We start from the raw sequence: 17,188 nt of genomic DNA on the forward strand, positions 1-17,188 counted from the left end.
CTTCTATATTTACAAATAGTTTATTAATACATTTAGGAAAGTCACAAACACTCTAACTCAGTGAGGTAGATAGAGACACTACAGAAGTGCATCTGCATGTCCATATATTCAGATCACCCCTTGCAGAACAATCTGAAATGTTAGTCATTATCTTCCTCATCACCATCACTTTCCTCCTTATCACCAGTTGCCATCATTCTGGCCCCTTTCAAGGGCTACATCTCTCTCTTACCCCCCAGGCTGGGATGCAACTTTTCTGCTATGCTGAGGCCACTATATTTAATGCATTATTCAGTAGGGGTTTTTCCCATTTTCCTTATTTGTATTTCCTCATCCTACTAATGTTGAGGTGTCCTTCTTCTATAGGTTAGTATATTGATATGTGTAACTACCATTTGTGGTTACTACTTCCATGTTTCTTATGGTAGCACTGACTGGAACATTCTACTTCCTACGAGTGAGCAAGCTCTTCTTTGTTCCTAAAATCAAAAGATAATCGTTGATCTATGCCAAGGGTTATGGCCTACTTAATCACACTTATGCTAGCTTATGCGTCAGCTAATGTATTACAGGATACTGTAGGTTACTTGTGTTACAGCCAATATAATGAAAGATACAGCCAATATAATGAAGGCAAGGCAGTGACTCTAGTAAAGGCAAGCCTGTGGGCTACAGTTTCTTTTCAAAACTTAGTGACAGAGACAGACAGTGATTTGTCATATTGTCTCTGAACACATATGTAAAAAGAAAAAGTGAATTGTTAACAATTATCTTTAGTAAGGCCAGGTCTACACTAACCCCCTAATTCGAACTAAGGTACGCAACTTCAGCTACGTGAATAACGTAGCTGAAGTTCGAAGTACCTTAGTTCGAACTTACCTCGGTCCACACTCGGCAGGCAGGCTCCCCCGTCGACTCCGCGGTACTCCTCTCGCCGAGCTGGAGTACCGCAGTCGACGGCGAGCACTTCCGGGTTCGACTTATCGCGTCCAGACAAGACGCGATAAGTCGAACCCAGAAGTTCGATCGCTCGCCGCCGAACTACCGGGTAAGTGTAGACAAAGCCTAAGTTAGCTACTAAACTGAGCAAGAATGATTGTGGACACCATTCCAGCGCCTCCAGCATTCCAGCAGTGATGAGATTGCAATGACTGACTCTAGGGCTACATCTACATTGTGCCACAGTGCAAACTATGGGGGGCATGAGTTGCAGAGTGCACCAAACTGTTGCAGTCTTAACTGCCTCATGTGGACACTGCTGGCATGAACTAAAAGGTACCTAGCTTGCATGAACATAGTCCTCTTTCAAACAGGACTATGTTAACACAAATTCGGTACCTTTTAGTTCACACAAGCAGCATTCACATGGGACAGTTAGATCACAAGACTTCAGTGAGCTCTACAATTCACATACTCCGATAGTCTTCACTGCAGTGCACTGTAGACAAGCCCCAAGTCTTCTTCAGAACAGCTGCCAAAGGAGAGTAATAGTACAAGCTTCCCCATATCATTCCCTCAGAATGTGCTTCAATACTGAACTGAAGGAACCCTTCTCTTGGAGGTGAGAAGACCATACCATTGCTATACTCATTCAGTTCTTAGCTTCCCTGCATACTTGTCAGTGCCAAAGATTTACTCAACGGTCACCAACAATGCTGTGAGAAAGTTCCTACCAGCAATGCTGTGAAAGGTACTTTCCAACCTTTTTTCAAAGCTACCGCTTTCAGTGTTTGAAATATTCACCTGTGCTTGCATATATCCTAGCAAGGGTTCTAGCATGGCTATTTTCTTCTTGTACTGAAGAGTATTTAACGCACAGAAATAATGCATCATGGTCTGATGCTGTTTCTTCTTGGAAGTATACACATCTTCTGTAACTTCATACTTGACCTAAAGAGAAAAAAAGTTACAAGGTTTGTGACTCGTTGTTTAGCATATCCTTTCTGTACAGGTTTATTTATAACCAGCACTGAAACATTACCATTAAAAAAAATTCACCATACACCAGAAATGGCACTTTTTGCCCCATGACTCCTTTTCTAAAGATTATGGAGGAGGAATTCATGGTAATCAAACCCTGCCTTCTGTTTTTCCAGCACTGAGTTCTCTCTTTAACCAAATGTACCTGAATATAATATTGCATCCTTACACTCATAGCATTTTAAAAATATTACATGCCACTCCTACAATGCAAAAGTAGCTTTTGTCTGCTGTAAAAAGTTGTCTCTACTATTAGAACCTGAACTATCAGAATTTAAGTAAAGTCTACTCTGTTGCATATTATTTACGATCATTGGAGATTATGTCTATTCTAGAATATCTTGGTTTCCCTCCTCTAAAGAGGCTGCTTAAAAGTATGTCTCACAAACCTTTTCATTCTCTCTTCTTTTTGACAGCCGACTGTATCTGTTAATGGCAGTATCATGATCTAAATAATAAAATATTTAATATCTTATAGTCATTTAATAAATTAAGCAAAGTATAACGTAGAGAAGACACAGTAATGGACAATATTTAAATTCAATGAAACAAAATAAAACCACTTTTTTTAATGGTTTCTTTCACTGACACTTGGAACACAAAGCTCTCCAAAATTAAAACCTCAATCTTTTAAAAAATGAAATCTCATGAATAATTTTTGTTCTCTTGACTATCATTCCACTACCCTAGCTACCTAAGCTGGAGACAAATTCTAAACAGTTATGCAAGTATCCTCACAAAAATTAGAAACAGAAACTGTCAGGAAAACTTCCCCTAAATACCTATTATTCTTTGAAGTGGTCAAGCCACAGTTTCTGAAATGGAGAAGCACTTTTATTAATAAAATCATTTGCATATTCTGTTCTATAAAGAAAATAGATTCCATCTAAAGCTTGTCCCCTTTATTAACATATATGAAAAGGCTTAACATTAAAGAAACTGACTAAATAGTGCCTTCTCTCCTCTCCAACAAATACCAATTACATTTTTAAACCAACATTACCACACCTAACACAGAAAAATAAATACGAAATAGCAATTTTAGGGAACTAAACTTCCATTAATTATACCAATCCCTATTTCACAGAGCACAGAAATTCATAAACCAACTAAGACCTAAACAATAATACACTTCAACAACAAGGAGTCCGGTGGCATACAGACTAACACGGCTACCCCGATACTTAACAATACACTTTGTCATTCTATTTTTACTATAGTTAGTGTTTTGTTTCCATCAGTTAGTAGTAACTGCATTAATTTTCAGTTATGTTTTCACTAAGGTATTATAAGTAAGTTGTCACAGGCTGACTGGCCCTTTAAAGGGAGTCAGGCCCAACTTTGCCTGTGATAGAATAGCTACTCTCCCAGCTGATCCTAATCATCTAGGAATCAGATAGCCCTGCTCAATTATTAGACCTAGCCAGGAAGGGGTCATAGAATGACTACAAAGGACAAGACAGCTCAGTTGGAGGGGGAAGCTGCAAAAGGGCAGTTGGGCTCCTCCGGTAAACTCTGGAGAAGGGTAATCCCCAGGTAAATAGGTTGAAGAAAGATTGAAGGTTACAGGAGGGAAGCTGCTCCTGTGCCTGGCCCTGGAAAATCGGAGACTCCCAGAGGTGAAAAAAAAAGCCCTGAAAGTCAATGCTTTGTAGGAGAGCAAAAAAGAAATGAGACCTGGGCCCAGGAGAAGAAGATCCTTTTGTTTATGTGGCACTCAGAACTATTGTCTAAGTTTGTTACTAATACCTTGCCAGGAGGTGCTGGGAGAGATTACTAACTGTGAGTTTCCTGGGAAGTGCTGGGGGACTGAGGCAGGGTGAGTAGAACCAGGGCAGGGCTATGGAGGCTCACCTTGCCACATGAAATTAGTTTGTTTGGACTCCAATTTTCCATAAACCTTTGAGACTCAAGCCTGGGATTTTCAAAGAAAGCTAGGAAAGTTATGTGCATTGAAAATCCCTTTTAAATCCCCACCCTACCTCCTGATTTTATATTCTGTCATACAAATATTCACAGGAAAATTAAACTTTTAAGGTGTACTTACCATTACTGGCAATTTGGAAAACTTCTTTTAAAGTCAATATCTCTGCAAAGAATATTATATTTGAATAAGAGACCAATATCAGAAGAAACTATAACATTATTATAATGTGAATATTTGATAGTGTTTTAGTTTTCTTTTTAAAAGATTGAAGAAAAGTAGCCTCTATCTCTGGGTCCATGAGAACTTCAAGTACTTCCACAGCCAGGTAATTGGTGTAAACGGAAAGTGTTTGTAGAGTACATAAAGAAGGAGCCTGGTCTCATTAGATGTGAAATATAATCTCAGTTGCAGGTTATGCACTTTTGTAATGAGCAAATTTTCAGCTGTGAGTATGGCATCAGGAACTATCTTCGATAACCACTACATAGTTAATGGCCACCCTTGAGAACTATGAAAAGTAATTTTAGACTTGACTGGAGAAATACCATTGCTTCCTTGTTCTGAAAAATAACATTGTCTACTTTGTTCCATAATCACTTCTGCAACCTGGCATTGCACCTACAGAAAAGGAAAATAATCTTTTCTGAAATCCACAAAGAGTTATCTGGATTATGGCAGAGCCATTGTTTTTCCTTCAGTGTAGTGTCTACATTATTAGTATGGAAGGTCTTACGTTAGGAATTTTAATTAGTGTTTTTTTTTTAAAAATTCACTGTATTTTACATACTTGAAACCAGCTTTCAATAGTCTAGTAAATTTAGTATGCAAATAAAATCTGCCATAATTACCAACTTCACATTATTAAAGAAGTGCATCTTATTTTGTTTAATATAAAATAAAGTGCTCACAAACTATAAGCATTTGCTAAAGCCAACTATTTCACCAGCAGTGTCAGAGAAACCACCTTACAAATCCAGACCTATTATACTGTTGAGCTACCCTGAATAGAGACTGCCAGTCATTACAAGTTTATATGGTGGCATTGGATGTGGACAAACATCCTTAGGAAATAGGCTACAACCTACAAATTATTTAGATCTTTTAACTGAAACCTGATTTTTTTTTTACTGGGATCACCTATGTGAAAGGCTATTGCAAAAAACTAGATCTTGAACAGGACTGTTTATTGGCAGAAAGAAATTAACATGTTTGTTGACAAGACATAGGGTTAATTCCTTTAAACATGAACAAAGTTTTGTAAAATATCTGTTTAGTATTTCTAATGTCAATTACTTACACAAAAAATATACAAGTTTGAGACAGCTGGAGTATATTCAGGTGTAAATTAAGTGATGTAGCCTGTAATTAGGTAGAGCAAGAGCTATGGATAAAAAACACTATTTGAACCAGTTTGACTACTCTACCTTTTAGATCCCTTTCTTTAAATTGAGTAATGGGAAACATCATGGCATCAGCTAGTTGAGTTGAAAGTACTGCATGACAAGAGCTGAGCTGTAAGGGGAAAAAAACAAAAGAGCAAATAGTCAGCTATGTAAGTAGTTTTTGGAAAATATTACTAATTCCAGTTCTGCTTGGCTTTAATAGCCTCCATGAGCAAAGTTGCTTTGGTATAAATTTCACTTACAGATGACAAGCAAGTCTTTAAAATATCTTTCCTGAGCTTCAGCCATGTTTGCAAACTACTTCAAGCTAAAAAAGGTTATTCAATACAGAGTTTTAATTTTAAATGTATGTGTTAAAAAGTAACTAAGTCCCTCTCAGCCTTGCAGCTAACAGCATGAAGTACATGTTGCAGTAACAGGAGGATTTTTTTATTCAACTTTTGTAGGTCACCTTTAGGAGAACTTAAGGTTACACACTGTAGATAGATAGCTATAAAAAATATAGTCTTTGTATCTATGTGGAGGAATGCCAAAGCACACTGAGATCCCGCAGATGTGTGTTATAATAAAATAGGCCAGTATGGAAAAGACTTAATTATGTTCGGACACTGAATGAAGCATATAGCTTTTTAGCTGATAATTATACCCCTTTCTTGAAAACTTGTCCTATCTTGGTTTTCAATAGAGCTGGGGAAGGATAGCTCAGTGGTTTGAGCACTGGCCTGCTAAACCCAGGGTTGTAAGTTTAATCCTTGAGGGGGCCACCTAGGGATCTGGGGCAAAATCAATACTTGGTCCTGCTAGTGAAGACAGGGGGCTGGACTCGATGATCTTTCGGGGTCCCTTCCAGCTCTAGGAGATAGGTATATCTCTATATTAAAAAAAAAAAAAAAAAAAAAAAAAAAAAAATCACAATTTCTGTTCCATGAGAAATTTAGAAATGTGTAGTTTTTGTTTGGAATAGAACTAAGCAAACTGAAACAAAATTAACATTGTAAGCTCCAACCCTGAGGCTCCTGGTTCAACTATGGCTCGCAGGACCTGTAAGCTCCCAGTCACCAGCGGACTGATAGGGAGCCAGAAGCTTAGATGCCCTGGCAGCCAGAGCTGGAGCTGACCTGGGGGCTTTGTGCTTTGAAAACAGGGCTTCCATCTCTGTAGCAGAAAGCCTACAAACCCTGGGGCTAGCTGCATGTCAAGGCTGCCCAGAGCCATGGACTCTGGGGTCTCCAGCCCCAGGGCAGCCTGTGTGTTGGGGCTGCCTCAGACCCTGAAAGCCCAGATTCCCCAGCAGCCTTTCAGGCAAACTGTCAGGGTATTAGGCTAGGTTTTATCAGAACCTTGCCTGTCGGTCATTGGAGGACTGAACCACAAGTTTCTGCAGAACATTTTCGGTCTGATGAATCTGCCTTTTCCAACAAAACCATGTGTGATGCTGTATGGCATATAGGTGACCATTTATAATATTATTGATACCAATATTACAAAATTGCAATGAATCTTATACAAGATATGCCATGTAAGGTATCAGTGGAAAAGTTATGAGTTGCTAAATAGGATAAGCTTGTTTATATGTATGTATCATCTTTGAGTCATGAATTTGTGATATTTGATATCTCAAACTTGTGCTGTGTATCTGGGTGATACTGAGACAGATTGGCATCACATTATCCAGCCTGCTCTATGGCCAATCAAAGGCAATCAGCTGTACAATGAACCCATTGAGAGAAGCCAGGGACTATGCCTATGAGTCAGCAGGACCTGAAGGGACATGCCTGTGGACAGGGGACTCCAAGAGCTTTTCCCAATGTTGCTAACTTAGCAACTTTGTCACCAGATTTAGTGACGTTTTGGTTTCCCTAGTGAGAAAATATAGTGACTTTCACTGCCACTTACAGTGACATTCAGAGAAAGAAGGCACCAATATCTCTAGTCACAAAATCATTTACAAGCAGCTCAATAATGTTAATAAAATCCATTCCATGCTCTTCTTACTACATTCTGTTGCACACCAAGTCAATGTCATTACATCTCAATTGAGCATGTCCTCAGAAGGAATCATATTCCAGGGCATCTTGGGCTGAAATCACTATAATTTGCAGGCAAGGAAAAGAAGTTTGTGGAGGCTAATTAAATACTTTGCTAAAGCCAGGTGCACTTTGGAGAGAGCAGCACATTAGCCAGGGCTTGTTTTGACCCAAATGTGTTCTTTCTCACCCTTCCATAGTAGGTAGCACACTCTGTGATGCAGGGAAAGATGGCTAATTAAGTGGGCGGGGGAAGGCAGGTGAGCCAGCGGGGAGAGCTGCACGGATGGAAGGTGGGGTGGGATGAGACAGGGCCATGTGCCCCAATGGGGTGGGGGGCACAGTGCTTCCCTGAATGAAGTCCTTACTACAGGATCAAAGGTGGAGCTGGCTTGATTTCAGTTCCCCTTTACTCCTTCCCCTGGCTTGGCCTGGGGTTAGCTGCCCAGCTGTTTTCAGAAATTAAACCCTGGAAGCAGGGGGGAAGGGGTCCAGCTAGCGGATTTTTGTCTTTAAATCTACTATCTTGGCTCCCTGCGCCAAGCTCAGGTGAGGTAAATGTCCTCTTCCCCCTGGTTCTGGGCTTTCCCTTTCACTAACCTGTCAGCTCAAATCCAGGCTGGCAAGAAAGGGAGGCTCAGCTGAAATTAACCAAGCCAGCTAACCTGGGCTGCAGTGCACAGAGCACCCTTCCCAATGAACAGACAGCTGCAGTTTCCTTCCCAATGAGCAGAGGGTGCCCTCCTAATGATGACAGTGTACTGGTGTAGTTGCTTCTGCTGCGCAACAGAATGTAGTAAGAGGAGCATGAAATGGATTTTATTAACACTATTGAGCTGCTTGTGAATGATTTTGTGACTATACTCGTGTGTGTATATATAAAAATAAAAATTCTGTTGAATTCACTGGAAAATTTGTTCAGTGACTTTTGACTCCTTTTTTGAGTACTTAAACAGCTACATCTAGCAACTTTTCAGGGTTGGTCTGGTAACTTCCTGCTTTGTGGAGTTGGCAACACTGGCTTTCCATGCGCATGTGCTCTGAGCTTGTGTTTGGGGCAAAGGATGTACAAGCCACATGGCAAAGGATATAGAAAGGCAACTGGATCATCTCCATTTTATTTTCAATACTGCTTCTCACCTCTGGAGTAACTTCTCTACAAACTGAAGCTTTGAACAAAGGACTGAAACCCATTGGATGTGTTGCAGAGGGATTTTACAAGCAAGCAAACTCACCAATGCTGCTAAGAACCTGATATATGGATTCTGAAGTCGTGTGTGTGTGTGTGGATCTGATTGCTTTGATCATTTAACAATTCTCTTCTCATTCTTTTCTAATAAACCTTTGGTTTTACATACTAAAGGACTGGCTGGCAGCATGGTATTTTGGGTAAGATCCAAACTAATATTGATCTGGTAATGTGGCTGGCCCTTTCAGGATCAGAAGAACATTTTGTATAGTAAAGACAGTTTTAAGTAACTTCTCACTTTACTGGATTTATTTGCTGATTCAGAGCCAGAGACTGGAATGCAATAAAGAGGGTTGTGTGATTTTTTTTCTTTCAGCTTCTTGATAACCAGTGCGGTGGATCAAGAGCAGAGTTTGTGACTGGTTGGTGAATCTAACTACAGTGTTAACGACCAGTTTTTTGGGGGGGATCATCTCTCTTTTTTGCAGCCTGCCCTGTCATTGGCATTTCCAGTGTGGGATACCCTAGGCACCTTGGGTCACACCCTGATTCATCAGAAAATTCCTGTTCAGCTGAAGTTTTCAGGACTCCATCCTCTCACAGTTCTACCTTTCCCTGATTTCTTCAGCATGTACTCATCTCATCAACAACTTTCTGTGTGGGAGTTCTACAGAGCTCTGTTCTAGGCCCATTCTTCTTCTCCCTTTATATATTTTCACTCTCTTGGTTATCTCATGGGCTAATATGACTTCAGTTCAGACTTTATGCTAATGACTCCCAAATCTACCGCTCCAATTTTAATCTGACTTCCATCATCCAATCCCACATCATAGCCTCTCTGTCTCTTCCTCAACATAAACTTAACATGGCTAAAAGAGAACTCTTTAATCATCCCTCCCAAATTCTTTCCATCCCCCCCCCCGCCCCCATTTTCTGTCAGTGTTGACAACGCCACCATCTTCTCCTACAGCCCTGGCCTATAATCTTTGGGGTGGGTAACCTTTGACTCCTCCCTTTCTTGATCCTAACACCCACGCCATGTCCAAATCTCATGCTTTCTTCTTTAATAACATTTTCTCTTTGTCCACCTAGCTAAAATTCTCATCAACATCTCATCATCTCCAACATTTAATGCTGTAACCTACTTCACCCTTTTCTAGTCCAATAAAAGCACGTCCCTATGATTCTCACCATATCATCCCTCTTTGAATCCCTCCACTGTCTACCATTTTACACTGCATCCAAGTGAAGCTTCTTGTTCACACCTTTAAACACCTCACAATTATGACCCTACCTACTTTCTGCTCTTCTACCTTATCAAGCCACTTCTCCATTATGACAACTATGCCAAGCTTGATTGTCACTTAACCCCTCAAGCACCATTACAGTTACTGTCATGCTACTCTTTATGCATGTAGCATCTTCCCCAAACGAATGTGTAAGTCTCAACTGCCTTGTCCTCCTTCAAATCCCTCCTCAAGATCCATTGTTGTTGTGATGCCCACATAAAATAGCTAAATGATCATGGCTGGATAGAAAGCCAATAAGAGTTCCTGATAAAAGCTTTTTAAATACAGAGAAGTAAGTTATGGAACTATTAATGCACAAACCTTATATTAAGTGTGTAAAATTACTGTTACCCTTTTCTTCCCTATCCCTTCCAATTTCCTTCTTATTATGTTTTTACATTCACTTGCTTCATCCTGCCTTAAATTGGTCTGCACTGGTTTGACCAAGAATGGCATCTTCAAATGTCTAGTACAATGGGTCCCCTATTTTAACAGCAGTTTTGAGGCGCTACCCCAACACTAATTATAAATGATAGTGTATATTTGAAATTGCCCTTGATTTAGAGGTTATTCACTTTGGTGTGAACAGATGTTGAAGAAAGTGGTATCAATTTATGTCCACAATTAATGCTTATACTATAAATCTGCTACCTTCTAGTTCTGTAGGGTAACAATTTTTATGGCAGATGCCTACAGAAAGTTACAGGACATAAAAAGTACATTGTTTAGAAACAATGTAATCTTACTTCACTAAATTGATTCTTTATCTTCAGGCCACACAATTTTATACTGTGTCAAGGGTAAGTAATTAAAGTGTTACCATCATTAATAAATAAAAGCTACTTCTGAATGCTCATCCTAAAGAAAACCAAGAATGACAGTTGAGAAGTTTATAGATGACTAACAAAGGTTAAAGGTAAGCCAAACACATTCAACACTTGCCTCATCTATCACTTTTGCAAACTGTTGTAGGGTAGAGCTCATAACTTCATCATCGCCCCCTAATGGAAAACGCTATAAAAATAAAAAAGAAAATGTTGACACATCCTTGTGGATGACAGAAGAAAGCTGGAACCTAACAACATACTGGTTGTCTAATTATTTTGAAAGGAAAAATATAGGAACTTAAAATACCAGTGTTTAGAGTCAGTAACTGTAATTACCTCGTAGGACATTTTGCAGAATAGCTTATTACTTTCATGTTAACAAAGAATATTTATGACAACTACATACATAGTTACCTCTTTTAAAAATCCATCAGATTAGTTCTAGTATTGGGAAAAATTCAAGCTTGACTTCTCTGGAGAATGACATTATTATTCCAGTTTTGTCAACTCTCTCAATGTTAGATTTGGTGTTTTCCTTAACCCGCCCCCCCCCCCCCCCCCGATCTCTGTCATGTGATTTAAAAAAAAAACCTTAAGTAAAGCAAACTTATAGCCTTCATGATTATGGAGAGAAGCTTCAAAGTAGGATCCTAAAGGTTCAAAATCCAGAATGCAAATAAAAAAATCCCAAATTTATGGCTGAAAGTGTTATACTTTAAACTAATCATGTTTTTTTGTAGGGTGATACTCTCCCTCCACATTTTTGAATGCATGAGGTTGGCAATACTGTTTTCCACCCTTTATTATCTTTTATTAAAAAATGCATGTGAATCCTCAAGTTTTTAATGTTAATTTTGTTTTAGGTTGTTTTGTGGTGCATTTTAAGCATTTCTCTTCTTCACAGTGGTGTCAGCAATTTTCTAAAGTATTAGAAAGTGTAAGAACAACAAACCTAGCCTTCCATCGAAATGGAAAAGTAAACCAAAAGATAAAATAAAGGCTCAATGCTGTTGAATTCTGATACTTAATTCATAGCAATTATATATAAAAACACAATGAGTTTTGCCTCAGTAAGGACTGCAAGACTGAGAGACTTATACCTTATATCCATTGAAAGACCATCAAAGCTGTAACTAAAAACTTAATTGAAATGAGGAAATCACATACTGGCAGGATCTAGCAAGTCAGAATATCATTCCCATGCCATCTCATTATAGCTAATATTCAAAGTTATTATGTCCTCATGTCACTACTGTATTATTTTCAGGTTTTATTTAGGAAAAGCAACTTTTAAGATAGCAGGCTTTTTGATAGAGATTTTGTTTTAGATTTTATATTTGATGCAAAACACTGAGCAGATATGCTACAATTAATAAAATGGGAAAATTTGGTACACATTTTAGATACTTATCTGATAAAGCATGTAATTAAACAATGTTAATTACAAATTATGCCAGGCAGATTATTGAGCATATCAAAATTTGCTGGCATGGAATTTATATTTACTGTAATTACCATGACAAGATTCATAGGAGCATGAGTTGCTTGGTTATACTAGGGTTACCATACGTCCTCTTTTTCCCGGACATGTCCAGCTTTTCGGCACTCAAACCCCCGTCCGGGGGGAATTGCCAAAAAGGCGAACATGTCCAGGAAAATGGCGGCTCTGCTCCTCCCCTGACTCTTCAGCTCTGTTTAAGAGCCGAGCTGCCCAAGCGCTATGGGCTTCAGGCAGCCCCCTTGCCTCCGGACCCCAGCCGCCGGCCGGGCACTTCCCCTCCCGGGCTCTGGCGGCGCAGTGTCCGGAGGCATGGGGGCTGCCCGAAGCCGGTAGTGCTGGGGCAGCTCGGCTCTTAAACAGAGCCGAAGAGTCAGGGGAGGAGCAGAGCCTCCAGCCGCGGCGGCTTCAAAGTCTCTCTCACCAACAGAAACTGGTCCCATAAGATATTTTACCTCATCCACCTTGTCTCCCTGATTTTTAAGGACTGCCTTGAGAGTTTTGATTTTCAAACAAAGTTGTTAGCGATAAGAAAGCAAAATAACCAAAATTCACTACATTTCTAATTAGCGAAATTTTTATCATTCCAAATTTGTTGGCTTTTAAATGGTAATATTGAAAAAAAATTCCACACCCATTATTACAGCTACTTTAAAAAATAAATTAAAATAGGACTTAAAGATAATTAAAATTGCAGTAAGAAATTACACATGGACATTGTTAGTAGCATTCATATTTATGGACTTTAAAATGTGGACTTGAAATGTAAAATTCCACAGTTAGTCTCTTAATAAGAAAAACAAGCTAATGTAAATTAACATTGCAAACAAAAACACGCTACAAATGTCACATTTTCAAAAGACTAAATCTGTATAATCAACAAATAGTAATACTTGTCATGACTTATACTATTATTACAGAACAATAGTGGGAGACCATAAGAACCTTCATACTGCCTCAGACAAAAGTCCCTCTAGCCCAGTATCCTGTCTTCTGACAGCAGCCAATGCCAGGTGCCCCAGAGAGAATGAACAGAACAGGCAATCATCAAGTGATCCATTCCCTGCCACCCACACCCAGACTCTGGCAATCAGAGGCTAGGGCCACCATCCCTGCCCATCTTGGCTAATAGCCATTGATGGACCTATCCTCCATGAATTTATGTAGCTCTTTTTTGAACCCTGTTATAGTCTTGGCCTTCACAATATCCTCTGGCAAAGAGTTCCACAGGTTGACTGTGCATTGTGTGAAGAAATACTTCCTTTTGTTTTAAACCTGCTGTCTATTAATTTAACGTGGTGACCCCTAGTTCTTGTGTTATGAGAAGGAGTAAATAATACTTTCTTCACACATGTCATTTTATAAACCTCAGTCATATCCCCTTTAGTCGTCCCTTTTCCAAGCTGAAAAGTCTCAGTCTTATTAATCTCTCCTCATATGGAAGCTGTCCCATACCCCTAATCATTTTTGTTGCCCTTTTCTGAACTTTTTCCAATTCTAATATATCTTTTTTGAGATGGGGCAACCACATCTGCACACAGTATTCAAGATGTGGGCATACCATGGATTTATATAGAGGAAATATGATATTTTCTGTCTTATTATCTATCCTTTTCTTAATGATTCCCAACAGTCTGTAACAGCTAGGGACTAGATTAAATATTATAACTGACTTGACAAGAACAAACTGTGAAAGTTATGATGTTGGCTCCATCCAGGGGAAGGTTTGAAACTAAAATTCCCAGCTTCACACCAGTAAATTATGCAACAACTTGGAATCTCAACAGGGGGTGAGGAAAAAATGGAGAAAAAAAGAACTAAGTTCATATAAACGATCTTCCCACAAAAGACGGAAGGAGAGAGTACAAGGCTGACTATTTCTGATTTACAAGACTATGACAGGGTATAAACCCCTCACTGGACAGGAGGGGGCTAAGGAGCAACTCTGAGCTAAGGAAGCCCCGGCTCTCCACCCCTGTAGAGTATGCTTGGTTTGGAGGCGGGGTTTAAAAGGCAGCCAGAGGCTGTTGGGCCAGAGGGAAGTGTGTGCCCTGAGAGCTCCAGGGAGAGACATGAGCTGTGCCCACACCAAGCCTGGGAACTGGAGAACCACAGTACCTGGAGACTGACCAGGGCTAGAAGCTCAGAAGGTGGTGCTCTTCAGGAATAGATAGTGGCTGGCTGGGATGCACAGGGAGATAGTTTCCCTGGGTCACTTCCTGACTTAATACTGATGCAAGGCACCACCAGGTGCGTGAAGCCAAACCAGCCTGCCAAGGCCCTGGGTTGGAAACTGGTGGAGTAGGAAGGCCTAGACTCCAGTAGCCTGCCCCACCCCATGAGCTGCAGCCCTTAGGTAGGGTGGCTGCCCACAGAGACATTCAAAAACAATAAATTGCACTCCAGAGCCCTCTATTTCCTCACATTTCCCTTAATGGTACTACTGCGTGTGTGAAATATCACTCTTTGTTCAGTGGGGAAGAAAATTATGGGCTTCAGAATTTATAAAAACTGCTAATTTGGGGGTGGGGATTTCTCCTCCCAATCACTGGAGATTTTTGTGGCTGGGTACAGGCTCCATTCCTCCTCATTGGGTTGCTGGGGAATGGTACATCTTCAGGCCACACAATCTCTTCTTATGACTACTTGAATTAGAGCTCTCTTCTAGCAAGTGCTCTCTGCTTTTGGGCTCCTGTCCCAAGTTCCCTTTCTTAATATTATTCATGTTGGTGGACCTGAGCTGAGCCTAAAGACTCTGCCCCGTGAAAAAGTCACAACAAGTCTAGTTTGGCATTCTGCAGGTTCTATGGATTGAGTATCTTCAACACAGAATAGGAAGCAACCCCTGTAGCTGGTGAATTTCTTGTGAACCAGCAGCTGCAATGGCTTATTTTATCTGGATCAGACCTGTGGAGTTTTGCATTTTGCTGTGTGGGAAGAAAAAAATTGTACTTTTTTTTTTTTTAAATGTACAAAAGCATTTATTCTGAACTATTTCAAAGGGAAACTGATGTATACTGTACCTGCTTCTCATACTCTTTTAGAAGTTTTGAAGTTAGATGGGTTGCTGCACTTAATTCATTCTGGTTTTAAAAAAAGGGAAACAGTTTAATCCTATTTTTTTCATCCAATCAATATATACTCTAGGCATTACATTTATGAAGAGGAAACATAGGAATACAGAACAAAAGGTTAAAATGGAAATCTCAAAATACATATAGCCAGATTTTCAGAGAAGCTGAGACCCACAACTCCCACTGAAATTAATGGGAGTGGTGGGTGCTGAGTATTTCTGAAAGTCAATGCAACAGTACATATCATGCACACTGTAGAGTTATCAGACCCATAAAAATTGGACTTGCTTTCAAATTTTCAATTGTCTTGCAATTTGCAGACAACAAAATATTTAGTTCACATCAGCCATCTTAGTTACTGAGTATTAACTACATGTGGGGATAAAAATTGTTAGAACAAACCATTCCATTAACTGGTTACAAACTTCTTAAAATAACTGTAGACAGGAACTAAGGAAAGATCTGCACAAGCAGTTTCATACACCTGAACAGCAGAAAGTGCAGAAATAAACAACAACAAAAGGAAGGTAACACAATGAAGCAACATGCAAGTAACAAACAAGTGGGTCATGAAAAGAACCACCACCACCACCACATTCAAGTCAAGATAAAACAAAATAAGGCAAAATACAAGCTACAGGAACTAAAGTTAACAAAATTAAGTGAATACAAGAAGAAACTGTCCAAATGTATTTAGAAACTAATATTACAGCCACAATGGCAATTGTTCAGAAAAAAAATCATTTAGACATCTAAAGGTGTGTTAAGTGCAAACAGAACACAACTCTTCCACCGGACAAATCTTGTTTCAAAACCCAGCAGGCCTTGGCAAACATGGCATTTTCCAGTTTTCATCTCTAATTTTTATCCTATAGTTTAAAAAAAATACAGCTTACCCATGTTCAAATAAATTAGTTAAAAGATGTTTTTTATAAACTTTCTAAATGCATACAGGGAACAGCTATAATTTTACCTGTGCATCATAAATTCGACGCATGGCTTGATACAACTGGTGGATGTAACTGGAAATTGCTGCAGCATCTTCTTCAAATACACCCAGCAAAGAACGTGTCTGTCAAAAATAGACCACACAATGAATTTGTATTACTCTTTTAAAAATCAATTTAGCAAAGAATCTCATGGTATTTCAAAGACATTAAATATGATTTATTTAATGAATCAGACACTAAAACAAATTTCCTTTTCCAAGTGACAGCAGAAAGACCTCAAAACTAGTAAAAATAGGGTTTAAGAAAACATGTTTCTTCATAATTTAGAGGCTCATTTTTCTAAAGTTTACAAACATTTCAAATTACTGTAAGTGTCTTTATATGTTTCTCACTTGATAGAAGTAGATATGTCAGAATGAGCAGCCCCCTTTAAGTGAACTGGGCTCAGTCTTCATATGTGCCTGGTTAGCCCATCTCCCAGATGACAGGACTGAGAATCTAGATCAGGGGTAGGCAACCTATGGCACGCGTGCTGAAGGCGGCACACAAGCTGATTTTCAGTGGCACTCACACTGTCCTGGCCACTGATCTGGCGGGCTCTGCATCTTAGTTTAATTTTAAATGAAGCTTCTTAAACATTTTAAAAACCTTATTTACTTTACATACAACAATAGTTAGTTATATATTATAGACTTATAGAAAGAGACCTTCTAAAAACGTTAAAGTGTATTACTAGCACGCAAAACCTTAAATTAGAGTGAAAAAAATGAAGACTCGGCACACCACTTCTGAAAGGTTGCCAACCCCTGATCTAGAATCAGGTGACAGTCATGTGAGGTGCAGGGCCACAGAATATAAGAACTCTATCAGGAAGAATTTGGGGGCAGGCTCTAGAGAATCTAGAGCCAAGAGAGAGAGACACAATGGGTTGGGCTCTCCACAGCAGGCTCAAGATGTGGGATAAGCCTGGGGACAGGCCAATGAAAAAAGAAACTAAAGGGAGAGGAGTAGACTCTAGGTAGAA

The 17,188-nt window shown here is 39.5% G+C and overlaps 1 protein-coding gene across 7 annotated transcripts in view; it reads right to left on the reverse strand.

The window, feature by feature from the left end:
* The window catches only part of APPL1 (adaptor protein, phosphotyrosine interacting with PH domain and leucine zipper 1), a 55,185-nt gene that overhangs the window by 32,085 nt on the left and 5,912 nt on the right, over positions 1–17,188 (reverse strand). For 4 of the 7 annotated variants that reach the window (XM_005288348.4, XM_065550980.1, XM_042849791.2 and 1 more), the window contains exons 2-8: positions 16,188–16,286; positions 15,164–15,223; positions 10,758–10,829; positions 5,332–5,419; positions 4,028–4,069; positions 2,370–2,428; positions 1,744–1,890 (exon numbers count right to left, since the gene is read on the reverse strand). In XM_005288348.4, the coding sequence (XP_005288405.2) occupies positions 1,744–1,890; positions 2,370–2,428; positions 4,028–4,069; positions 5,332–5,419; positions 10,758–10,829; positions 15,164–15,223; positions 16,188–16,286 (567 nt within the window). The remainder of the gene's footprint in view (positions 1–1,743; positions 1,891–2,369; positions 2,429–4,027; positions 4,070–5,331; positions 5,420–10,757; positions 10,830–15,163; positions 15,224–16,187; positions 16,287–17,188) is intronic. The other 3 variants (XM_065550982.1, XM_065550981.1, XM_008167988.4) reach the window with 1 other exon arrangement.

Source organism: Chrysemys picta, chromosome 7 (assembly GCF_011386835.1).
Source record: "Chrysemys picta bellii isolate R12L10 chromosome 7, ASM1138683v2, whole genome shotgun sequence".
NCBI classification, from domain to species: Eukaryota; Metazoa; Chordata; order Testudines; family Emydidae; genus Chrysemys; species Chrysemys picta.